Raw genomic sequence first — 27022 nt, 5'->3', positions numbered from 1 at the left:
CACCTACATTATTTCATTCTTTACTTTTAAAATTATTTTTATGTTCACCCTACCAATATTTTCTTGTGGGTAATTTTGATTTCTAAATACTTTTAGTGATAACTGTTATTAAAGGTGCATATCAATTTAATCAAACCATTCTGAAAAGATACTCTTTGTGTACCATTAGGCATTGAAGTCCTCTTGCTAACAAATTTGTGAATACAAAGAGTTTATCTAATTTCTTACAAAACTAGTACTGTTATCAGCTTCTTTTACCATTCCTGCCTATGCAATTATTCATCCTCATCAAGCTTTGTGCATCTGCTTTGTTAATTATTGATTTGTGCTATGCCTGCTTAGTATTTCCATTGGGTACAGCATCTGCAGCTGTCCACTTGGCTGCTTTTGAGTCAGCATTGTTTTTACATATCCGACAGAACAATGAACAATTCCATCTTTCTGAGAAACTTTCTTTATATCCGTTTCTATATAAACCGTTAATATTGAGACAAAAGGATTGATGTGATTATCAGTTACTACATTTTCAAAGCACTGACTGCAAAATAAAGTTAATAATTTATTAAAACTGCCTTTAATAACTTATATTTAAGGATACACTTCCCCTCTTTATAAAGTTTGACTAAACTAAGGTTTTCCAATGTTAGCCAAGGATGTCATTGTAGTTATCCTACCATAACATTATTCTTCATTTTTATGTTTATAGTCATTTTTACAAACACTACCATATTATATTGTGGATCATTTTGATCACTATCTTTAATGATGACTTCCATTCAGGTCTTAGATATGAAAATGATGGAAAAATAGCAATTTTGATAGAAATATTATTCTTTTGTGTGTGCTAAGATTTTTGTTATGGAAAAAGCTTGTATTTTTCTTATTTAATAGTAACTTTTATTTAACTCAAATGTTAATCTGTATATCCATGTACATGCTACAGAGTAAACTATTCATAATCGATGGAGTTACTGAATAAAAAAAGTCAGCCAAAATATCTCTGTAATAAGAGAGGATCATTTTTGTTTTGGTTTTAGAAAAAAGATCAATACCTTCCTTTTTAGAGACTTAGAATACATTTGATCATTTACCTTGAATGGTGGAGCTGTGTAGTAAAGACCAAGAAAAAGGAAAAGAGAGATGGGGACAACTGGAGAAAGCTGCTAATTAATAAGTATTGCAAATGCTAGTGGAAAGACAACTCTATTTCATCTTCTACAGGAAAGGTTCGTTTTGGTGAGAGCTGATCAAGTATATATTATGCTTGAAACTGAGAAAAGGTTTAATTTCTTAAAAAGTTATCTCAGCTAAAATAAATTAGAACATTCAAATCACATGTATTCACTTAAATTTTATTTTTAATTTTTTAAAAAGAGAGAGAGAGTGAGAGAGCACAAGTGGGGGAGGGGCAAAGGGAGAGGGAGGAAAGAAGAGAGGATAGAAGGTTTGAAGCAGGCTTTGCAGTGTCAGGGCAGAGCCCAATGCAAGGCTTGAACTCAGGAACTGTGAGATCATGACCTGAGCCAAAGTTGGACGTTTCACTGATTGTGCCCCTCACTTAAATTATAGAGGAGACTTCAAAAAGGGGGGAAGAGAAGCTTGTAGAAAATACTTTTGACTTTTATTCCTGTTTAAAAATTTTTTTCTTTATGTTTATTTATTTTTGAGAGAGAGACAGCCAGAGATAAAGACAGAGCATGAGCCAGGGAGGGGCAAAGAGAGGGAGACACAGAATCTGAAGCAGGCTCCAGGCTCTGAGCTGTTAGCACAAACCCGGATGCTGGGCTTGAGTTCACGACCTGAGCCCAAGTCTGACACTTAACTGACTAAGCCACCCAGGTGCCCCTTTCCTTCCTGTTTATTGGAAACAATTTAATTTTTTTTTCAACGTTTTTATTTATTTTTGGGACAGAGAGAGACAGAGCATGAACGGGGGAGGGGCAGAGAGAGAGGGAAACACAGAATCGGAAACAGGCTCCAGGCTCCGAGCCATCAGCCCAGAGCCTGACGCGGGGCTCGAACTCACGGACCGCGAGATCGTGACCTGGCTGAAGTCGGACGTTTAACCGACTGCGCCACCCAGGCGCCCCTATTGGAAACAATTTATAACATTCTGTGTCACTGAAAATATAGCAGTTGAGGAAAGTTATTCTGCAGCAGTCTGCTTTTATAGAACAGAGCGTCTCTAATTGCAACACCCCATCCTTAACAAACATTAACAGAAGCCTCAGGGCAAGCTGTAAATAATGTTCCTTGACTCATAAAAGGAAAAAAAAATCCAACAAATAGTTTCTGTGACTCTAAAAAAAATTTGGGGGGGTGCCTGGGTGGCTCAGTCGGTTAAGCAGTCGACTTCGGCTCAGGTCATAATCTCACGGTTTGTGAGTTCAAGCCCCGCGCCAGATTCTCCGCTATCAGCTTGGAGCCTGGAGCCTGCTTCAGATTCTGTGTCTCCCTCTCTGTCCCTCCCATGCTTGCTCTCTCTCTCTCTCTCTCTCTCTCTCTCAAAAACAAATAAAACAAACATTTTTTGAGTGGCACTTGATTACTTTCAGAATGTCTGTTTTGAGAGAATGGAATGTTTTCAGTATGTCTTTTTCAGGAGAATGAAAAGCCTTAAGTGGGAGACAAATCAAAGAATGCTCTGTGAAACCTCCTCTTCCTTTTCACCTCAATGAAAATAGAAGAGCAGAAAAATCCTGAGAAACACTGATTATTTTGATAGGATGTTTTGTTGTTAGTGATTGGGGGAGGAGGGATATTTTTTAAACAGACAAAAAAAATTGCCTGTCTTAATTATATTTTGAAAAAAACAAGATGTGCATTAGTTTAATCCTTTCACAGATATTTAGGTGTCTCCTATATACAAGGCAAAAAGATGATGAAAAGAACACAGTACCCACCCTGAGAGAACTTACTCATAGTGCATACATACATATGTGAACATGGTGTACATACATCAGCCAGTCTTTGAGCACATACATCAAGGGTGCTGTGGTAAGAGTCTCGGTTCTCTAGGAACATATGTTATAGTGGGAGAAACAAACAAGAATCAAATTAACAAATGTGTGATTACAGATACAGATAGGTGCTATGAAGTACAGTAAATCAGGAAAGTATGCTAGATGGTGACTTGTAAGGGGGGTGTCAGGAAAAACCTCTTGAGGAAAAGACTTTTGAGCTGAGATCTGAAGGAGAAGAGTCAGCCATAGTAAATTTGGCAGGGGTGGGGTGAGGTGGGTGGGAGAGACAAGCATTCTAAATGGAAGGAATTGTAAATGCAAAAGCCCTGAGATGGCAATGATCTTGCCATGATCCTGGAACTACATGAAGGTCAGCATGACTGGAGTCCAGCGAGCTGGGGGAAAGCGTTAGAAGAAAAGATCCCAGAAGTAGGCAGGGGCCAGCATAAGGAATTTGGACTTTATTCTAAGTGCAATCAGAAGCCACTGGTTCATTTTAAACAGGGCAGTGACATAATATGGCTTATTTGTTTTTAAAGATTGCACTGATTGTTCTGAGGACAATGGATAAGAGGTTGAGAATGGAAGTGAGAAAACAAGATAGGAGACTTATAGTGGGCCAAATGAGGGTGCTGGTGACTTAGAGTGGAAATGAAAGCTGTAAAAAGGGAAAGAAGTAGGAGACCCAGCACATAGAGGAGTTGATCCGCAGGCTGACTTTGTGGGGAGGAGAGGAAGGAGGAATTGAATGTGACTCCTAGGTTTTTGGCTTGAGCAACTGAGTGGATAGTAGTATCATGTATGGAAATGAAGAAAATTAGGGAAAAAACAGGTTTAGTGGGGAATTCTATTTTGGTTAAATTGAATATGCCGGTTAGAAGTCCAAGTCAAGATTGCAAATAGGTGGTTGGATATTAGAGCTCAGAGCTCAGGGAAGAGCTTATGCTAAAGAAATAAATCTGGGAGCGATCAGTATAGGGGCAGCATTTTAAATCAATGGGACTGATGAAATTACCGAAGGAGTGTGTGTAGGCAGATAGGAGACCTCAAGCTAGAATTTAGAGTTCTTAGTCATCTAGTTGTGGAGCAGAGGAAGGGATCCAACAAAGGTTTTCTGTTTTTGTTTCTTTTTTCCAAATATATGTATATACACATATACACACAGAGTAATATATACATAACTATACAACAATATCTGTATATATGTGTGTATACAAGTGTTTTTTCTGACCTGTTTAAGATTAGCTGGCAGACATGATGCCCTTTTACCCCTAAATACTTCAGATTATGTATGTATATATGTAAATATGTGTGTGGGTGTATGTGTATGTGTGCATGTACAGAGAGAGGGAGAGAGAAAGAGAGGGAATGAGAATAAAGCAAATGTAGTAAAATTTTAATATATTAAGAATCTAGTTGAAAGGCATCCTGGAATTCTTCTACTTTTTTCTATGTGTAAATGTATAAAACTTTTGAAACTTTAAGTCTGAAATTGTATCAAAATAAAGTGGTGCAAATTGAGTACCACTGTAGAAAATGACCTCACTGTAGGCTGGGTGGGGAATCTTAGAAGACATGATATTCAGCTGGCCTCATATAGATATCCAAAGGTATTGTGGGAGCATTTCAGTAGCAGGATCAAGGTGAGAAACAAGGGATGTAGCAGAGTAGGGTTATGTTCAGGAAACAGCAAGTGAGTGAGAATTTTCTATTTTTTGAGCACTTTCCTTGGCTCTAAACATTAAGCAAAGTGAGTAGTAAACTCTTTTGCAGAGTTAAAAGAGTGGCATGGGAAACCGATAGAAAATTTGATAGGTATTCAAGTGGATAAGAATGAAAGAATTTTGAGAACATGAAACATCCAGTTACTTGGGATAGATTTGAAATGGAACTGGCTCAATGCTCAGCAAGCCAAGAATAATAGAAAAAAATAGAAGGTTAGAAATTGGCAAATTAGATGCAGCAAGAAGGACAAGGGCCCAAGGAAAATGGTATTGAAATGGTTCCCCTTGGGGACTGGCTGGGTAGGGAACAGATAAAACACAAAGGGGGCTAGGCGATGTTTGGGGGAGAGACCTGGAAAGGGCCAATAATATGTTCTAGAAATCTTAGACTAGTCACAATCTTCTTGTTTCCTCATGTACTATTTTAAGGGGCTGAATTAGGTGATCCCTGCCAGCTCTTATCTTTTTTTAAAACTCCCTTTTCACTAAGCCTCCTTTTAAGAATTGATTAAGCAAAACTACTGAGCAGGGGGCTTCATAGAAAAGGGCAAGGTGGAAGGTCAGGGCCAATACAAAGCATGAGCTGTAACATTTTAAATGTGACCAAAAGTTGGAAAAGGAGAATGGACTGAAGGCTGGGTTAGGAGGGCTTGCAGGGTTAGCAAGAGTGAGCAGCAGTAGAGGAGAGGTAAAGATTCAAGAGTACAATCAGGAGGCCAGCTTTGGGGTTTGAAATCTTAGAGATGGAGCACTTCCAAGTGTTGATTAACATCCATGTGTGGCCATACATGGGATAGATGAGCAGAGGAGGAGAGGACATCAGTATAGTTGGAAGGTCTGAGGAACGGTGAGGTAGGGTGTAGGAGACTGTAATCACTGAAGGTTCATCAGCAAACATTTCTTGAGGGCCTATTACATGTCAGGCATGAATGGTGCCGAGGAAGACCAGGATGGGGTCCAACTGCAAGAAGCGGGGAAGTGGGAAGTGAAGGTGGATGTCACAAATGCCCAAATGTGTCAATTTGTGAATTAATGAAAGAGTAGAAGAATCATAGTCTAAAAGTAGTATGCGAAGAGAAATTTTGAAGTGTTTGGGAGGTAAAGAAGTTCAGGACAGACATCAATGGAGTACAATGAATCTCCTCGTATCAAATTTAATTTTTGATGTTCAATAGAGAGATTTTGATGTTTAAGAAGCATTGGCTTCTGCTACTTTGTAATATTTAATAACTGCTTTTCTTTAATATGCACCATTTAAAAATTTAAATATTGGTTCTCTGAATATAACTTAAAAAGTCTAGGTATGGAAATGTAAAATTATCAATATATAAATTATAATGTGATAAATACATAAAAGACTTCTTCCTCTTTATGAAAGATTTGCTATAGTCCTTTAGATATTAATTCTTTTCATATCCTTATTCACCACTTGGAAAAGTAAAAAAGGAGATTAAAGCTGTGTAAATTTTGAGAATAATCTATTGAGTGAAGAAAATATGTCTGTAGTTCCACTGGGTTTTAAAAACAATATGTTCAGAAAGCACAATTTGTTTTCCCTCACTTTGGAATATGAAACATTTTCATTAATTAAATTAGAAAAGAAAAAAAACCTGATACTAAGAACCATTAAAATGTGATGCTAGGGGCCATTAATAGCAGGGTTCGTAACAACTAAAACAGCCCTTTCCAGTAACATGTATAACATCCTTTGATTGTTCTTATTTCTTCATTATAATAAATGCGTAAAAGAAGTGGCCCTTCAGCCAGATAACCTGAAGTAGAGAACTTGACTTTAATCCTTTTTGCCACTGCCTTGTGGTTAGACCTTGGCCTTTTCTCTCCCTGTAAAAATAAGAATATTTACATCATTGTATCATTTGTGAATGAAATCAGAATGTGTGTGAATGTGTTTTGAAATAGTAACTGTAAATATACAATATTTAGAGTGTCTTTATTGAGTAAATGCTTTCAAATTTTTGTGTTTTTAGCCCTCTATCAATTTTATCTGTGACACACATAATATTTTTGTTGAAAAGGATCTTAGAAGGAGCAAATACTCATTTACTTGTATTACCTTTAATCTACAATGCCCTGATTCTATTCTTACATAAATGTAATAAGCCGTGATCTTTACCTAACTAACTTGAGAGGTTGCAGTTTTCACAGGGAAGACACTTCTGATGATTTTTAAAATATTTACATAATTTAGGCCAAACTGTATAGTCTAACTACTAATAATCATGTGATTACAGCATGCATTTCTTTTCTTTACTTCTTTAACTTAATAGTTAAAATGAATTTTTTTATTTAAAGAAAGAAATTCCAAGAGAAAACCATGGTTACTATTTTTCAGGACTTTAGACACAGCTCAAGGGCACATTTAAATCATTATTGTGTCTTTAGTGACCAAAATAAATACATAAACTGAAATGTCAAAAGTATAAACAACTAGCATTTGAAGTCAGGCAGATCTAGTTCAAATTATTAGGTGATGGTCTGACCACTTTGTATCTCAGTTTCCCTATATCTAAAGTAGGAATAATAGTTATTTTCTACTCAATCATTTAATATCTACTGAACTCATATTCCCAGAAGGTGCTATAAACAAGACATGTCCCTGACACTCCATAGCTTACCCTCTAGTAGGAGAGGCAGATAATAAACATAAATACATAACAAAAATAATTCCACAAAAGTGGTAAATGCAATGGAGAAAATAAATCAGAGTAATAGGATGGAAAGTGACTGGGGTGAGGCAGAGAGGAAGGGTGTGGCCACCAAATCAGGGAAATCTTTGAGGAGGTAGTACTTTCCAGCTCACACTCATTTAATTAATGAGGAGCCAGGAGCCAGATATGGGTAGATCTAGAGGAGGAGTTTCTAGGACGTAGAAAGTTCTTGAAAAAGAAAGGAATTTGGTCTTTTTTTTTTTCCCCACAGAAAAGAACTATGAGGTTAGAGCCTAGTGAAAAAAAGGGAGAGTATTGTGATATTTGTGGATATTAGGAAGGGCAAGCAGAGTCCAGATTATTTAGGGCCTAGTAGATATGATAAAGAATTTGGATATTATTCTATTATTGCAAACTAGCTCTGCATAAGGAATTAACAATGCATAATTTACATTAAAAAATCCCTTTACAAATAAATTACTAAAACTAATAAGATAGTTGAGTAAATTTGCAATAATCTTTTATGTTCCTACATACCAGTAGTAGTTTAAAAATAGTTAAAAAGAGGGGCGCCTGGGTGGCGCAGTCGGTTAAGCGTCCGACTTCAGCCAGGTCACGATCTTGCGGTCCGTGAGTTCGAGCCCCGCATCAGGCTCTAGGCTGATGGCTCAGAGCCTGGAGCCTGTTTCCGATTCTGTGTCTCCCTCTCTCTCTGCCCCTCCCCCGTTCATGCTCTGTCTCTCCCTGTCCCAAAAATAAATAAACGTTGAAAAAAAAATTAAAAAAAAATAATTAAAAAGATATTATATGTGAAAGTAGCAACGACAACAATACAAAGGAATAAATCAATCAGTTTAAATTTTTGTATGGAAGCACATTATAAACATTTTTGGAGAATATTAAAGTAGGCCTAAATTAATGAAGATCTACCATGTTCACAAATAGAAAGGCTCAATAACACAAAGATGTCAATTCTCTCCAAAATATGTGATAAATTCAGTACAATTCCAATAAAAATCTCAAGAGGATCTTTTTTAAATTGTTTTTCTTTAATGTATTTTTGAGAGGCGGGGTGTGGTACAGAGAGAGAGAGGGAGGCACAGAATCTGAAGCAGGCTCCAGGCTCCAAGTTGTCAGCATAGAACTTGATGTGAGGCTCGAACTTACAAACTGCAAGATCATGACCTGAGCCGAAGTCGGATGCTTAACCGACTAAGCCACCCAGGTGCCCCTCAAGAGGACTTTTTTTTTCTCTTTGTGGAGCTTGACAATCTGATCATAAAATGTATATGTAATAACAAGGGGCCAAATTAGCCAAATCACTTAGCCAGGCCAAGTTAATTTTTAACTTATCTACCAGATATCAACACTTACAATTAAGACAGTTTGATATTGGGAGAGAAATAGCCAAACTAGTAGAAGAGAATAAAGTGCTCCAAAATAGACCTACATCTCCATAAAAAGCTGATATATTACAAGAGTGGCATTATAGGTCAGTGGGGAAAGAACGGGCAAATAATTAAGAATGGCCTAAGACTTTTGGTTATCCACATTAAAAAAAAAATCAATCTAGATAATTTAAAGGCAAAATGATGAAAACAATACTTTTTAGAAGAAAATATGGGAGAACATCTTTATAACCACAGAGTAGGGAATGATTTCTTGAGACCAAAAAGCATAAGCCCAAATGAAAATATATATCTAATTACATTAATATTAAACATTTATGTACATCCAAGATATCCTAAAGTGCAAAGATGAGCCATAAGTGAGGAAAAGATATTAACAAGCCAAAAAGAGTTATTTTTCCAGAAAATACTAAACAAACAACAAAAAGCCTATGAATCAAGGCAACAACAGATGTTCGCGAGGATGTGGAGAAAGAGGATCTCTTTTGCACTGCTGGTGGGAACGCAAACTGGTTCAGCCACTCTGGAAAACAGTATGGAGGTTCCTCAAAAAATTAAAAATAGAACTACCCTATGACCCAGCAATTGCACTACTACGTTTTTATCCAAGGGATACAGGTGTGCTGTTTTGAAGGCGCACATGCACCCCAATGTTTATAGCAGCACTATCAACAATAGCCAAAGTATGGAAAGAGCCCAAATGTCCATTGATGGATGGATGGATAAAGAAGATGTTGTATATATACACATGGAGTATTACTCAGCAGTCAAAAAGAATGAAATCTTTCCATTTGCAACTACGTGGATGGAACCAGAGGGTATTATTCTAAGCGAAATTAGTCAGAGAAAGACAAATATCATATGACTTCACTCATATGAGGACTTTAAGATACAAAACAGATGAGCACAAGGGAAGGGAAGCAAAAATAATATAAAAACAAGGAGGGAGACAAAACATAAGAGACTCAAATATAGAGAACAAACACAGGGTTGCTGGAGGGGTTGTGGGAGGGGTGATGGGCTAAATGGGTAAGGGGCATCAAGGAATCTACTCCTGAAATCATTGTTGTACCATATGCTAACTAACTTGGATGTAAATTATAAAAAATAAATAAATTATTAGATTAAAAAAATAATCTCTTTACCCAAGGTGGGGGACCTATGAATCAACAAGAAAAAATCAAATAGCTGCATGGCAAAGGACATAGAGTTGAAATTCACAGAAAAGGAAAACTGAAAAGCCAAGAAACACATGAAATAATGGTCAAGATCAGGAGTGATAAGAAAAGTGAATACAGACTAGAATGGCAAAATCTAAAAAGTATCTGACAGTTAGGGAGGCCCTGCAGTAGTAGGCATGCTCATGCACTGCCGACTGAAGTTAAAAATTGTGACAATAATTTTGAACAGTAATTTATTTTTAATATCTGGCAATAATATTGAAACATTTATCGAAATGATCCTCTAATTCCTAGGTATATTACTCTAGATAAAATTTTGCATGTGTATATAAGGAGACATAAAAAATTTATGGCATTGTGGTGCATGGGTGGTTCAGTCAGTTAAGTGTCTGACTCTTGATTTCAGCTCAGGTCATGATCTCATGGTTCATGAGATCAAGCCCTGCATTGGGCTCTGCGCTGAGATTCTCTGTCTCCCTCTCTCTCTGACCTTCCCCAGCTCTCTCTCTCTCAAAAATAAATAAAAATACAACATTAAAAAATATTTATGGCATCACAGAATCTTTGGGATGAAATATTTGAAATGAGCTAAACATCCATTAACAGGATAATGGATACACAAATTGCAAGTATATTCATACAATATAATACAGCTGTGAAAATCAATGAAGTACAGCTATTACTGACATGAATCTCATAAAAAGGATACTGAGCAGAAAAATAAACAATTGCAGAAAGATATAGTTAAAAAATTTATGTAAAACAATATATTGTTATGGATATATATGTAGATATAATAAAAGTACATACATTTCATGGGAATGAAAAACATTAAAATCAGGATAGTTTTGTCCCTGGGGAGCGGAACGTGAATGGAATTAAGAAGGGACACACAGGAGACTTCAAGTATAGGATTATATATTTCTTTAAGCTAGGTAGTGGGTACATAGTCATCTGTTTTATTCATTACTTTTTTGTAAACTGGAAATATTTTATAACACAAGTTTTAAAAGAAGAAAAGTAATTCTAGCTTATAAACTGAAGAATGAACTACCAGGGGGTAAGAATGGAAAAAAGGTGACATGTTAGGTAACAGTCGCTGTACTCTAGGAAGAGTAGACTTGAGTATCTAGCACAGCTTCTGGTAGCTGGTAGGTGTTTAACAAGTTGTAACTATTGTGGTGGTTGCTGTCATCATCAATCGTCATCAGTGTAAAGATTAAAAGACATGAAGAAAGATAAACTAATATTTGGAGTAGTTAAATTGCACTATGTGCTTTATGCATCTTTTTTAGTCTTGACTAGAATCTGGTTATAAAGAATCTAAGCCTCACAGAAGCCAAGGCTGGAAGGCACAAAGACTATGTAAATTTCTAATGCCTTCTTTTCCAATGTTGTTTAAACCACACACTCTTCTCCCTCCTCTCCAACACACACACACACACACACACACACACACACACACACACACACACACACCCCTTTCCTGTCAAGCAGTGAGAAAAATTCAAACATTTTTACTTTGGAGCATAAGTAGCATATTTGGAGTTAAATATTAATAATTTGATACACTAAACACTTGGGTGGTGCCTTATTACAGAATACTTTTGGAACTCTCAATTTTTCATCTGATCTTCCTGACAACTCTGAGGAAGGCAGCGCAGTTGATTATTCCTGTTTTACAGATGAGTAAATCAAAATCCAGAGAGGCTAAAGCAGAAGTTACTAACTTGGAAGGGCACCTGGGTGGCTAAGTCGATTAAGTGCAGGATTTTAGCTCAGGTCATGATCTCATGGTTCATGGGTTTGAGCCCCTGGTTGGGCTTTGTGATGTTCACGAAATTCTATGTCAAATACTTTATGATTAAATGGTCATTTTTCTAGGTAGAGGGTCAGTTTTACTTGTATTTTTAAAAGGCCCATTACTTCCCAAAAAGGTTTAAAAGAATATTGGGTTAAATGATTTGCCTAAGATCACATGGTCCTATAGGAGCCAAGACCCCAAGCAATTTCTTCCTACTCTACACTCAGAATTCTTTTTACTCCAACCTATAGCATCAAAATTCAGAGAGATTATTAGCGAAATACTGTTTGTAATGTCTACTGAATGCTAAGATGGAAGTGTTATTAAATATACTAAAACATCTAACTTGGAAGGAATGGTTTTGGTTTGTTCAGCCTTTAGGCAGTCACTCTGTAAATGACTCTGTAATCTACATGGTGTTGCTTTTCAGCTGAACAAGTCGAGAACTGTTGTCTTCACAAGCCCTTGAGCAGACTTGCTAAATAAGAAAGGAATCTGATACAGTAATTATATAACGTATTTTACAATTCTGAGTAATCTGTAAAGATTAATTGTTGAGACACAGTTTGATCTCCTGGTGGAAAGGGTACCATGGGCTGAGAATGGGATTTTCATTTCTCCTGGACAAGAGTTACTTGTCTCAGGGTCTCCTTTCTCTTGGCTGTAAAAGGATTAAGGTGGATGCCTTCTCAATCCTTCCAGCTCTAACACTGTATAAATTTAGATGGAATTTAAAATAGGAAGCTACTGAGTGGTTCAGACAATTGAGATTGAGCATCTGACTCTTGATTTCTGCTCAGGTCAGATCCCAGGGTCTTAAGGTCCAGCGCCTATGTCTGGCTCTCCATTGAGTATGGATCCTCAAGATTTCTGTCTCCCTCTGCCCCTCTTCGAGATCATGCCTGTTCTAATATAACAAATAGGAAGGCAGACAGGAGTTCTGTGTATGAACTTCTCACACACGGTCTGTTAATGTTATTTTCCCAATAAGAAAGGTCTTCAGGGCCCCAGGTGGGTGGGTCACTGATCATTAGCCCCAAGTGTTCGAGGACCCACTAGGGCCCTCATGAGGGCAAGCTTGCAGTCTCCATCAGGGTGACGTGAAAGCGAGCGGAAAGCAAGCTACAGAAGGCCAAAAGGGCAGTGGGATTTCAAACACAAGGCCTCTTAATCCTATATTAAAGAAGGAAGGAAGGCAAGAAAGTCCAAGTACCACGGGTTCCAAGAGATCAGCTTAAACAGGATGGCTTGTGCGAGCGTTGGGGGTGGGGCTTCGGTCCCGAGGCGGCTGGAGGACGGCCGGAGGACGGCTGGAGCGGAGCCGCACCTCCTGCCGCATCCCAGCCTCCAGGGCTGGGGTGTGACTGAGAAAAAGCCAGCCACCCATGGGAACCTCCGCGCCCGTCAAAGCCACGTGACGGAGAGCCGGGGCGGGCCGAGGCGTGTCCTCTCCGCCCCGCGCGCAGGCGCGCTGTACGGGCGCTGAAATTCAAATTTGAACGGCCGCAGGAGGCCGAATCTGACACTGGAGGCTGAGGGATAGAGGAGAGTAGTTTGGGAGAGTTCTCCCCGCCCCGGCCTTCTGGTTCTCTTCAAGTGACACACTGAATCGGGACTCACTTTTCTTTTACTGAATTTGAACCACCGTTTCCGTCGTCTCGCAATCAACACGCGAACTCCGGGGCGATGGACCCGTTTACCGAGGTGAGAAAATTTGCGGGCGCAGCCTGCCATCCCCGCTCTCAGCCCCTACCCACCCTTCCCACCTTCTGCCGACCTCTGGGCCCACCGGGCCGAGGGCGCGTGCGCGCGCGTGCGCAGCGTGTGTGTGCGGGACGCGGCTGGGAGAACGGTGGGAGAGAAGGGGCTGGAGGGCGCACGTCGCCTACTCTGCGGCTGCTGTTCGTCCGCGGTTTACTTATTGCTGTCCGGCAGTGAAGCTCAGGGAGGGACGTTTTGAGTCTGTCCTTTTAGGCGTTACCGAAGAGCCCTCTGCCAGCCCCGATTGTTGTAACGCCCTGGGAAATGGAGCCCCGTCCCTTCCGAGAGTGAGGTTGGGGCCTGGGCGGAACTGGTCCTGCTGGAAGGGAAAGCGAGGATAAGGTGTAGGGTGGAGTCGGGTGCCTGAATGACTCAGTGCTGTGTGCAGTCGCCGCCTGCAAATGGAATGTGATTTGCGGGGTTCAGGTCGCCCGCAGAGGTGTTATGCATGTAAAAGATCCTGTTAATGAAATGACGGCAAATTGTTAAATAAGCCAATACTGAAACCATTGCATCCGTTCCTATAGAGTGAATACATTCTTCAGATTTGATTGCTCAGCTAAGTAGGGAAGAAATTTAATCCCCGAGATTGACACTTGGATGGAAAGGAAAAAGTGCTGGCCGAATATATACAAACAAAATTAATAGCCGACAATGTAAAAAACCAGAGTAAAGAAATAAAACTCTGTGTGTGTTTTTGGAGCATAACATTACAGTGACAGTTTTTAACTTCTCTTTTGTCCTTTGGAAATTGAATATGGATTAATTACATCATGTGTCAATTATTTCTCTAGCTTTGGTCAATCTTGTTAAGAATGTACATGGACACACTCAGCAGTTTAGTGTAGACCACTCGTCCACACCCTTTTCTTACAGGACAGTTCCTGTTCCTTTAGGTTGTGCAAGTTTCAAACTGCTATTTTTTTGAGTTGCTGCGGAGTGGGCCTAAAGATGTCTCTACACTACATTCAAAACTTAAATGCTATGGAGAGTAGAAATACTTTTTTGGGGGGAACCTATATTTACAGTTCCATAAATCTTAAGATAAAGTTTCAACAATTACAGTTTACTTGTATTCAAACATAACAGTATTTTTGTTTCAAATTCTCAATCATCTAGGGAAAACACATTAATTTGTTAAACTTACTTAAAGATCTGACAGAAAACCCAGAACACATTTTTGTATTAGCCTGAAAAAATAAGGCTGATCATGCAGCATGTATTTTTCTCATACTTTGAAGTTAAAAAGGATAGATTATTTTGTTAGTAATCTAGAATAGTCTTCCTTAAAAAATTAGCCTTATGTGTCTTGAATATTCCTGTTAGTCTCCTAAGTAACTGACAGGAACAAAGCATTTTGAAAGTTGGCTGAAAATTGCACTTCATTTTACTTAACAATGCCATTCTTAAGCTAGTGCAAATTTCAGTTGAAAGAAACTTTTATTTGAAACAAACCTTTTGTTTTAGAGTGTGCTCAGAAATATGTATGGTTTATATTATGAAAAGTCAGATCAGTTGCAGTTGGAATAAACAGCTTTGACTGTTTTCCTTAATTGGTAACGAGGGAACTATTTGAAATGGTTTCAGGGACTAGGTGCTTAATTATAGCATTCATAACATTCTTGCACAGGGAAGTGAACTGGTGCAGTTCTTTGTCTGAAAAGGACTGAAACTAAGTTAAAATGACTTTCTCAACCAGAGTTCTTTATCAGAACCACAGAACACAGAAAATGATTTGAGAGGCTATTTTGTTAATTTTCCCAAAGGTGACTCATCACCATGCCATCCTATAAGCATAGGAGAAATGTTAATTCATTACATTCATGTCAGGGCATTAGGGCTAATTCTCTTGATAACTCTGGTTGAGAAAGCCACAACCATCCTAAAGTTTCTTTTCTAAAACAAGGCTGTTGTGCATTGCTTCTCCCTGCTGTCACCAGTGCTGTTTGGCACACTCTTCCTCTCCCTGTCTCTTCCACCTGGCAAACTGATGTAACCTCCAGCTCGGACTTGGATTTCCCTTCTTCAGGGGGCAGATCACCTTTTGCAGTGCTTTCCCTGCACTGTTCTTACCTGTTGAATATATTTCCTGCCAGAATGTGAGCTTCATGAATGCAGGCCTGTTCTTTCCTATTCAGAGGGAGGTTTCCCTAACATCAAGCACATCCAATAACATTCTGCTGAAATAATAAAGAGAGCCATTCAGTGCAAATTATTTTACAAACAAATAACTATGTACAACAGTAACTATTAGAACGTTTTAGCCATATTCTTTCCTTTCTTGTAGAAAATTTCAAATTACTCAAGTGTAATGATTCTTCATGGATTCATCACCCAGCAACACACGACCGTATTGTTTCACTGTACTCCCCTCTAATCCCTCCCACTGAATTATTTGGAAGCAAATTCTAGAGATTATATAATTTCATACACACACACACACACACACACACACATATGTGTGTGTGTGTGTGTGTATATACACATATACATATATATATATATCATTAAACACTAAGGACTTAAAAAAATCATAGTGCCATTATCATATCTAAAAAATCAACAATTCCTTAATATCATCAAATATTCTGTCAATATTCAGATTTCCTTAAGTGTCATGGTTTTGCAGTTTGTTTGAATCAGGATCTAGGCAGGGTCCACAGGGCAATGTCTTTCTATATTCTTCCTGGAAGAACCAGAAATAAAGAAGCCATCTTGGTTCATGGATGAACAAGCAGTTAAGGCAGATGTTTATTGTTTATTATTATGATCAGCTAATAACATTTAAAAAGTTATGTTGATATGAAGTTAGTGCTCCTGACAATAAGTTCTTAAAAAAGAGTCATTGGGTTTAATCAAAAGACAGTTTATAGCCAAGTGGTTAAGAGCTCAAACTCTGGAGTCTGGGTTTGAATCCTGCCTTACCACTTAGCTATGAGACTTATGGCTTGTTTTTTAACCTGTGCCTGGGTTCCTTCATCTGTGAAAACAGTAGTAAAAACAGAACCTGCCAAGCAAAATTTTGAAAATGAAATGAGATTTTGTGTGCAGACACTGAAAGTACTTACATAAATATTGGTGCTGTTGTGCTTGCCATTAGGTGAATGTAAAACCATAAACTTAATGCTCATAACATTAGCATTAGCCTCTTAGTTTGAAGATCTCATGGGGGATGGCCATTCCCTAAGACCGTCATAGGGAACCCCATGGCTGGCCGTGCTGAGTCAGAGCTTTCTGTGTAGGACCCTTAAAAGAGAAAAGCTACAGTTAAAATACTCTGTAAAACATCTTCCCTTGTGCAATAAATAAATGAACATGCTGTTACTAGTCTGAATGGAATTTCTCTTATTTTTCAGAATTAAATGAAAATCTCTGTATTGACCTCGGAAAGGATGCTGCTAGAGCATATTGAAAATAATGAGTTAGTTTATATTGAGCCTCTTGTTTAAGAAGGCAGGGAAATAAGCAATACCTCCTAAAAAGATTTTTGTCTAACGATTTGAGGTGTATGTGTGGCAGAAATTGCTTAAGGACTGTAAGCTTCAGTTATTTTAGATTCATCCACATGGAATGTCTTATTTCCTGGTTTCGTTAGTTATTGCAGTTTTTTTTAATGCCTTTATTATTTAAAGCAGGAGGTGTGATATTTGAAGGAATATACTTTATAAATAAAGAACCCTTGGATTCCTGATGCATTATTATAGGGACTTAGATTTATTGAGCTGTTGAGTTTTTGTCCCTTAGATACATTTCTTTTAAATTAATCTTTGGCCTTTATTTTATAGATTAGGGAACTTCTGCTTACCTATTTTAATAGATTTTGAAATCTTTGAATCTAATGTAGACAATAGAGTACTTGTATATGTTTGAATGGCAGAGCTGCATTCTTTTGTGACCAACCTCTTGCTCATAGTAACTGAAAACATACTGACTCACAAGTATTCTAACTGACGGGAATGGAATGTGAACATGTACATGAACGAAGAAAATTAGGCTAGTTTTTTTTATCTGGGTAGTGATATATTTTATTATGGGGGAAAAAATATATATATATATAAAATATATATATATATATATAAATATATATATATATATATATATATATATATATATATATATGAATTGGTGTAACAATACTGCTTTTGAGTTTGTTGAAGACTTTTATTTAAAGGGTAAACGGGGCGCCTGAGTGGCGCAGTCGGTTAAGCGTCTGACTTCAGCCAGGTCACGATCTCGCAGTCTGTGAGTTCGAGCCCCGCGTCAGGCTCTGGGCTGATGGCTCGGAGCCTGGAGCCTGTTTCAGATTCTGTGTCTCCCTCTCTCTCTGCCCCTCCCCCGTTCATGCTCTGTCTCTCTCTGTCCCAAAAATAAATAAAAAAACGTTGAAAAAAAAATTAAAAAAAAAATAAAAAATAAAGGGTAAATGTCTTGTGTTTTGGAAGGCATTTGGTTCATAAATTACTTTCAGTGATACAGCATTTAGGTTTAGTGTCACTCTTTGAATGAGAAATCATTCCTAAGAAAAGTGGAGAGTTGTGCCTTCCTCTAAATTTAGCTCCATGTCTTTTGCACATTCAGAGGAATTTTAATCTTTTTTAATGTTTATTTATTTTTGAGAGAGAGAGAGAGAGAGAGAGAGAGAGAGAACATGAGTGGGGTAGAGAGACAGGGAAATACAGAATCTGAAGCAGGCTCCAGGCTCTGAGCTGTCAGCACAGAGACCAACACGGGGTTCAAACTCACTAACTGAGATCATGACCTGAGCCAAAGCTCGGCACTTAAGCAACTGAGCCACCCAGGCACCTCACTCAGAGGAATTTTAAAGAATAATTATTCTATTTTTAATTAAGCAATTGAAAAGGTCAAATGGGAGTATAATTCCTTAGTCTGTGCTAACTACTGTATCTGTGTGTGCAGGGCAGTGTATAAACTCCAGCCAATAATTCTCATATCTCCTTTAGTTGTATACTTTTGAAAGAGAAAGAATTGTTTTATAGGATCTTGTGTTTGTTCAACTACACTGTTTCAAATAGAAGCATTAATTGATTCAGGGTAAGAAAAGAGTAATCCTGATTTTATGGAATGGTTAAGATATCAACTCAAGATTATTTTATTATGTATTGATATTCAATTAAATAAAATGTGGGATTTTTTTAGCTTGGCTTTTTTTTTTTTTCTATCATCTTAGGAGATGTCAGGTTTTCAAAGAACTAAATATGTCCATTATCTCTTGCTGTTTACCATTATACCAAATCTTAGTGGCTGTATTAGCTTTGTTGCTGTAACAAATTATCATACTCTTAGTGGCTTAAAATCACCTATAGTTATTATCTTCTGAAGATCATAAGGCTGATGGATTTTACAGGGTTAAGATCAAGGTGTTGGCAGGATTGTGTTCCTTCTGGAGGCTCTAGAGGAGAATCTGTTTCCTTACCTTTTCTAACTTCTAGAGGCCACCTGCATTTTTTGGCTTGTAGCCCCTTCCTCTATCTCCAGAGCCACCAATCACATCACTCCAAGCTCTGCTTCTGTTGTCACATCTTCTCTGACCTTCCTGACTTTTCTCTCAGAAGGACAATTGTGATTACATTAGGCCCACCTAAATAATGCAGGATAATCTTTTCATCTCAAGATTCTTCATCACATCCGCCAAGCCCCTTTTGTAAAGTAAAGTAATACATTCACAGGTTCAGGGAATTAGGAAATGAACATCTTTGGGGACTGTTATTCTCCCTACCAAAGTGCTTAAAACAACCACCACGTTAGTTCCTGATTCAGTGGCTCAGCAATTTGTGTTGGGCTCAGCTAGGCTGTGCTTCTGGTGGTGTCCCCAGAGGTCATACAGGAGTCTGCAGTGATCTGGCAAATTAGCTGGGACTGGATGCTCTAACATGGCCTTATTCATCGGTCCGGTGGTTGATGCCAGCTCTCAGCTGGGCCAGGTGTCTCTAGCAGGCTTGTGCAGGTGTCTCTACACCTCATGGCACCGTTCCAAGAGAGTGCAAAGAGAAACCACAAGACCTCTGGGGCCTGTGGTTGGAAGTCATGCCGTATCACTTCTGCCACATTCTGTTGGTCAAAGTAAATCATAAGGCCAGCCCAGTTTGAGGGTGTGGAAATAGATTCTACCTTTTGATGAAAAGCAGAAAAAATTTCTGGTTATTTTAAATCTCATAAACCAACTTTACACATTTTATTCATATTACACCTGTAATAGTTAAAAAAAAAATTAGTGTTTATTTTCGAGAGAGGGAGAGAGAGAGCAGGCAGGGGAGGGGCAGAGAGAGAGGGAGAGAGAGAGAGAATCGCAAGGAGGCCCTGCAATGTCAATGCGGAGCTTGACGTGGGGCTCAAACTCATGAACCATGAGATCGTGACCTGAGCTGAAATCAGGAGTTGGACACTTATCTGACCGAGCCACCCAGGCATCCATGTAATGATTTTGACATTGGGGTGCTTCTTTGGTGAATTTTAACTTATTTACTTAGGATCCCATTTTTGAAATGTATTTAACTGTTATCCTGCATGGCAATTAGTGATTTTAGAAGGTGCCTCAAGTTTTGTGAACTTTTGACTAAACTTGTGTTTTAATGCTGATATATTATATATGTAGAAACTGCTTGAACGAACCCGTGCCAGGCGAGAGAATCTTCAGAGAAAGATGGCTGAGAGGCCCACAGCAGCAGCAAGGTCTGCCATGCATGCTAAGAGAACCAGAGAGCCACTTTCTGAAGCAAGTAACCAACAGCCTCTACCTGGTAGTGAAGGTAAAAGACTTTGTGGGGAAAAGTAAAATTTGCATCTTTTAAAGGAGATCAGCCCCAAACATTTTATAGTGCATGTAGAAAAACCAAGGTCTTTGGGAGACAAATATATAATAGCCTCTGGGGAAAGATCAGCCTTCTGTTCTATTTTAGGTCTGTTATATTAGGCCTAGAACTACCAGGCCAGAGCAGAGTATCTAATAAATACTTCAAATTAATTGGTTGAACTTTATTTTCCTCAACCTAAGGTTATTTAAAACCCCCAAGGGAAGAAAAGTAAAGGAGCAGGGGAACACTTAATTACACAGTGGTGGCATGGACTTTTTAAAAAATTTTTTTTTCAACGTTTATTTTTTTATTTTTGGGACAGAGAGAGACAGAGCATGAACAGGGGAGGGGCAGAGAGAGAGGGAGACACAGAATCGGAAACAGGCTCCAGGCTCTGAGCCATCAGCCCAGAGCCCGACGCGGGGCTCGAACTCACGGACCGCGAGATCGTGACCTGGCTGAAGTCGGACGCTTAACCGACTGCGCCACCCCAGTGGTGGCATGGACTTTATCCACCCCAACGATGCCAGAATAGCTGACCACCCAGTTCAGATAGTGTCTCTGGCATGAGTAGGGCAGCGAAAGGCTTATCTGCTCACAGATGTTTGATATTTAGTGAGTATTCTCATCCTCTGTCAGTTGAACCAGCTCTCTAGAGCTAGGCTCGATGTATAGGTTGTTAATTTAAGAACCAGTGAATTAAACAAAAACAAATAAATACACACAAATAAACAAACCTAAACTCACCTAGAAATTTAACTTATTCTTTCCTAAATACTGGCATCCCCAGCCTGCATCAGTAAGCTGGCTGCTTTAGTGTTTTCCTAGAGTGTGGAATAGTCTGGAGATAATAATTTTCCTTAGTATAAATTTAAAAATACAAATAGAAAAAGAGCATTACAGAAGGCAAAATCAATATTACAAGAGATGGGGGCATGGAGCAGGCTCACAGTTACTTTGTAAGCTAACCATAGAATAGGAATTTATTTTCATATGTTTATACATTTTGAAGGAAGGAATACCATATATATGACATATATATGGTATACATATTACACACGTGATTTGTTACACATGCATGGTATATATATTACACATATGTGACCTATATGTCAGACATACATGGTATTTATTGTATATATATATTGCGTGTATGATATATATATATTGCATGTATATGGTATGGTTCACGAAAGATTGTTTTAAAAACAGAAAGCCTGTTTCTACCCTTAGCTGTGTTGCTTTAGGCAGGTAACATAATTGCTCTGCGTTTGGTTTTCCTTATCTGAAAATGAGGTAATTGGGCTGTGTGATCTTTGAAATCATTCAAAACATTTGTTTATTATATGTGTATGCACTTTTTATTTCCTAGCGTCTTAAGACTACATAAAGTATCAGGCATATGTCTGGAGAATATTATTTGAATATCTTTTCATTCAGGTGTTTTAAACTAGAAATTATATATTTGCTGAAAAAGAAATCTTTCATATCAGATTTCTAAGTCACTAAAAGTAGAATTTTACATATTTCTTGTTGCAAGGAAAATCATTTAAAGAGTCTAGAGAAACATGATGTTTTTAAAATAATTTGTCATGTACCTACTGCAAGTTTTTTAGGCTATGAGAAATGGCGGACTTCTGAATGTTTTTTTTGGGGGGGGTGTGCTTTTTAATCTAGAGAAATCTTGTACAAAACCATCACCATCAAAAAAACGCTGTTCTGACAACGCTGAAGTAGAAGTTTCTAACTTGGAAAATGAAAAGCCAGTAGAGTCAGCTTCTGCAAAAGCCTGTCCTCCAAGTCCTCTGCCTCCTCGGGCACAGCCACAGACGCCAGCTCTTGTCAGTGATCCCGAGGCTGTCCCGGCACAGCTGCCGGGCGTGAGGACAGGGCTTAACTCAAGACTGGAAGCGAGGGCAGGCTCCTCAGTGAAAACACGAATGCAAAGACTGGCGGAGCAGCGGCGCCATTGGGATAATAATGACATGACAGGTATGAATTAGAGGGATGGCATGGTCCTTCAAATCTGTTTCAAGAAGACTCAACTTGGTAGGTTGAAAATCTGATTTATTGGTTAACACACGAAAGATAAACGCTTCTGTTTTATCTATCTCCTGAGTATCCGTTGCCTACAAATGGTTTGTATATCAATAGCATATTTATAAGTTGGTTGTGTTCTCATTGAAGTGGGTGCTGATGAGGTTCTTAGACCAGCTCACAAAAGTGTGGTCTTATGACAGAATCATCTTATATTTTCAATAAAAAACAATAGAGAACAAACTTACCTTGGCATTATTAGCCTTGCTGATCTTCAGCTCTATATGCAAGAAATCTCATTTGATAGATTAACTAATTAAATAAATTTGAGTGGCTAAAGTATGCAGTACTATTTAATAGAGGGGAGAGAACACTTACACACTTACTGAGCACCTATAAAGCATGTTATGCTAAGGTGCTGGAACCCAGTGAAGTGACCCATCTCATACTCAGATGGAGAGTGTCACATCAAATTAGCCGACATGAAGCAGGATTATGTGTTCTATGATCAATTTTGTCTCCTATCTTCTTACAAAAAAAAAAGCCTTGAAATGACTTACAAAAACAACTATATTACAAAATAAGAAAAATAAGGAAATTCCAGGGTGAAGGGAAGGAAAAACAAAGAAGGGAAGGGTAAAATTATTTTATTAAATACAGGCTTTAAGATCCATCTCACTTGCCAGAGTTCTGAACTTACTAGCAGCCCATGCAAACAGGTGAAACACCATCAGTTACGTGACTGGTGTTTGTTTACAAGATGAAAGCAGAACCATGGCCGGAACTAAGACCCAAGAGAACTTTCTTTCCTGGGTCCTGAAAGATGACTCTGCAGAAGGTAGTAAATGTGTAAGGTTTTTCAAGGTAGGCAGGCGGCCTGGCTCCAAGCTCAGTTCAGTAAGCACAGTTGCAAAGAGAGCCAGCACAGTACAGGTGGACAGCTCACTGGCAACTGGGCCTTACCCAAGGAAATGTTCCTCTAGCTTTGGCTTTCGGCCTGGATCTGTGTAACGGAAACATTTGGACTGTTGGATTAGAATCTCAGGAGTGTGGTGGAGCCCTGGGGTGTGCTTTTGTCTTTTTTTTTTTTTAAGCTCTGTATGTTACTCTGATGCGTAGACAGAATTGAGACCAAGTGACTTGAAGAAATGGATGCATTACACAGATTTAGGCAGTCTTTCGTAAATATTAATTCTTTTTGTCTGAAATTTTGATAAGTATTGGACAGTAGAGCATTTAAAGTTATTCTTTTTGGCAGTGATGGTAATTTCAAGAGCAAATACTGTGTAAAGTGCTAGGCATTCTAAACATTATTTGTTCTAATATAGCATTTAATTCCTATAGAAATCTAATGACATACATCCCAGTTTTATGTTCATGGTATCGAAGAGGAAACTGGGTTTGGAGAGAGCAAGAGGCCTGCCTAGAATTAGAAGCTAAAATTCCAAGCTCAGTAGTTTGACTCTAGCACTCAACTCTTGCCTGCTATAACTTACCTGATGACTTTTAGCTTTTTTTTTTTTAATGTTTATTTATTTTGGGGTGTGGGGAGAAGGGGTGGAGCAGAGAGAGGGAGAGACACAGAATGCAAAGCAGGCTCCAGGCTCTGAGCTGTCAGCACAGAGCCTGACATGGGGCTCAAAGTCACGAAGCACGCAACCATGACCTGAACTGAAGTCAGCTGCTTAACCAACTGAGCCACCCAGATGCCCTGACCTACTTGGTATTTTGGGGCATGTAACAGAGTACAGATGTTCCATATTGTCTGTTATGCCTATTTATCTTAGTAGTGGGCAGGGCTCACCATGCTTTACAGTGCCCAAGGAGGCTAACTGGTACATGTTCCTAAACACAAGGATGTTCCATTTCTGTTTTGTAGGAGGTATTTATGGATAGTGGAGAGAGGGCTGTGACAGAATCCACGCTTAGAACAGATAAGACCCTCAACATTCTAGAGCAGAAAGCATTGCAGCAGTGATTTTGAACATTTTGAAAGCAAATGTTAACACAGGCCTACCTCAGCTTTGAAAATAAATCTCATTAAGGCATAGCCTGTCTGATTCTAAGCACTGACACTTGAGAATAAAGCACTTGCGATGAATGATTTAGTGAATGTTATCCAGGATGTGGGTAGCAGCCAATTAAATGAGGAACTATACTAAAATAGAACTTATCTGAAGCTTCTTTTCTGATCGAGAACAGTTAGTAGAGCTAGAGTTCCAGTAAGCTCATTCCTAAAACATGATAATAAAACCGTCATCTGCATAGAGGACAGGGCTTATTCTCAGGAAAGCAACAGAGGTATGCAAAGGGGTCTTGCAAGGGCGGTGGGGTTCCGGGAAGACTTTCTGGAGGAGGCAGAGGCAATCAACCTGGACTCCGAGGGACCACTGGCTTCAGACAGTGGAGGAGGTATCCTAGGCAGAAGCAACAGAATGCCTAAAAAGCAGAGTTACCATAAACAGACCGTGTGCATAAAGAGTAGGTATTTTGTGGGCAGAAAAACAAGACATCAGTTTGAAGAAAGCAGCAGGGGTCCAGAGCATGTGGAATTTAACCAGGAGGTGATGGTGGTGTACTGGAAGAGTTTAAGTGGGCAAATGTCATAGAGAGATCACTCTGGCATCAGAAGTGAGGAGGGACTGAATAGGGCAGAGACTGGAGCAGGAGGATCAGTTAGAAGGCTCGTGTTATAGTCCACGTGTGGGATGAAGGCCTGTGGAAGTGAAGGGGAGAGGCCAGATCTATAAGATTTAGGAGACAATCTCTGGAACTTGATACCTGGATGGTGGAGGAGGTGAAGGGAGAAGGAGGAAGAGGTCATGATGAGGAGGAACATGTTTGGGGCAGTCTCAACATCAGATATGTTATTTGAGGTGCTTGGGTGGTAGCCGAATGGAAGTGGTCGGTAGTTGCAAGGACACCATGGAAGATCTGGCACAAGGACAGAACTAGCAGAGCATGATGTCACCAGCAGAAACACAAGGCCTACAGAGTGTGCACTGGCATCTAGTGACAACAGCAAACGCAACTTGCGGGCTGCAGTGTAGGCAGAGGCAGGTTGAAGGGAGCTGAGTGGTGAGAGAATATTTGCATGGCAAGAGGGGCAGCTGCAGAGGGGTATATGTTACTGAGAGGGTGTTTGTGTTTAGCTTTAAGATGAGACCGACTTGAGCATAATTATGTGCAGAGACAAAAAGGGTTTGTACAGAGGAGGAATGCGTACAGGGCTTCGTCAGCTATCCATTACTAACGTGAGATCTATCTCCAAATGAAGTAACTGTGGAAAAACACTGCTGTCTAGCCCTGTGCTATCCAATTCTGGAGACAATAGCCATAGGTAGCTTTTAAGATTTAAATTAATTACAATGAAATGAAATGAGGTTTCTGAGTTGCCCTAGCTACATTTCAAGTGCTCACTAGCCACATGTGGCTGGCTAGTGGTTGATTACTCTACTAGATAGCAGGGATATGGAACGTCTCCATCATTGCAGGAAGTTCGATTGTACAGCACTGGTTTACTCCATTTTTAAAACAAAAAGTACCTGTGGCATCTGTAAGCTTAAATTGTGCAGTAGTGTAACAAAATGATTTAATTCTAAAAATATAACCTAAATGTACAGTACCTTCGGGCATTCATGATCCATTAAAAATTGAAAAAAATAGGTATAAGAAGTTTGTGGGTTTCTTTTTGTTTTAATTTGGATTAAGCATCCTCTGACTTGATAAGGTATTGTCAAATTTAAGCAGCTTGTAGTTTCATGCATACGAGAGCTTTTTATTAGTTCTGAAACCTACTAACTATTTTTTTAAAACTTTTTAAAATTTGTTTTTGAGAGAGAGAAAGCAAATGGGGGAGGGACACGGGGCAGGGGGCAGGGGGACAGAGGATCTGAAGCCGGCTCTGTGCTGACAGCAGAGAGCCTGATGCGGGGCTCAAACTCACCAACAGTGAGATCATGATCTGGGCCGAAGTTAGATGCTTAACTGACTGAGCCACCCAAGCACCCCTCTACGAACCTCTTCTTAAAATTCTGAGTGGAGCGATCCTGGGATTATACATATGCATCACTCTTGAACATGGGTCTTACTCTTTTTCTGAAAACATTTTCAGATGAGATACCCGAAAGCTCACTCATGTCACCAATGCCATCAGAGGGAAGGGCTGCCTCGCCTCCCAAACCACCCCCTGCAGATGCCTCGGCAACTCCAGTTGGTAGAAGGGGCCGTCTGGCCAACCTTGCCGCAACTATTTGCTCGTGGGAAGATGATGTAAATTACTCATCTGCAAAGCAAAACAGTGCACAAGAACAGCCTGGTACCACTTGTTTATCCAAATTTTCCTCTGCAAGTGGAGCATCTGCTAGGATCAATAGCAGCAGTGTCAAGCAGGAAGCTGCATGCTGTTCCCAAAGGGATGGTGAGGCCTCTTTGAATAAAGCTCCGTCCTCGAGTGCCGTGGGTGCATCTTTGAATGATGCTACAGTTTCCAGCTCTGTGGTAAGTCATGCAGTATCAGTCTTGGAAAACCTTTTCTTTTTGGTTATGAGTGATAATGTGTATGTGTGTGTAGGTATGTATCTTATATACATGGTGTTTGTATGTATTTTTAGAAATTGGGGGTGTAGAAAGTAAAAATCCTAAATTTGGTAGCCTATACCA

General features: G+C 39.1%; 2 protein-coding genes across 5 annotated transcripts in view; one reads left to right on the top strand and one right to left on the bottom strand.

Annotated features, from left to right (window-relative positions):
* MATCAP2 (microtubule associated tyrosine carboxypeptidase 2) overlaps positions 1 to 13485 on the bottom strand; it is a 76012-nt gene extending 62527 nt beyond the window's left edge. The window contains exons 1-2 of the mRNA XM_040472251.1: positions 13371 to 13485; positions 6460 to 6529 (exon numbers count right to left, since the gene is read on the bottom strand). Coding sequence (XP_040328185.1) covers positions 6460 to 6529; positions 13371 to 13484 — 184 coding nt within the window. The 5' untranslated portion in view covers position 13485. The remainder of the gene's footprint in view (positions 1 to 6459; positions 6530 to 13370) is intronic.
* The window catches only part of ANLN (anillin, actin binding protein), a 47895-nt gene continuing 34090 nt past the window's right edge, over positions 13218 to 27022 (top strand). For 2 of the 4 annotated variants that reach the window (XM_040472244.1, XM_040472242.1), the window contains exons 1-4: positions 13221 to 13454; positions 20125 to 20278; positions 22001 to 22315; positions 26475 to 26860. In XM_040472244.1, coding sequence (XP_040328178.1) covers positions 13437 to 13454; positions 20125 to 20278; positions 22001 to 22315; positions 26475 to 26860 — 873 coding nt within the window. In that variant the 5' untranslated portion in view covers positions 13221 to 13436. Of the gene's footprint in view, positions 13455 to 20124; positions 20279 to 22000; positions 22316 to 26474; positions 26861 to 27022 lie in introns of all 4 variants that reach the window. The other 2 variants (XM_040472245.1, XM_040472243.1) reach the window with 2 other exon arrangements.

Source organism: Herpailurus yagouaroundi, unplaced genomic scaffold (genome assembly GCF_014898765.1).
Source record: "Herpailurus yagouaroundi ecotype Mexico unplaced genomic scaffold, PumYag 100, whole genome shotgun sequence".
In the NCBI taxonomy this organism is placed as follows: domain Eukaryota; kingdom Metazoa; phylum Chordata; class Mammalia; order Carnivora; family Felidae; genus Herpailurus; species Herpailurus yagouaroundi.
Note: the sequence above shows the minus strand (reverse complement) of the source record. Positions and strands in the feature narration are given on the sequence as shown.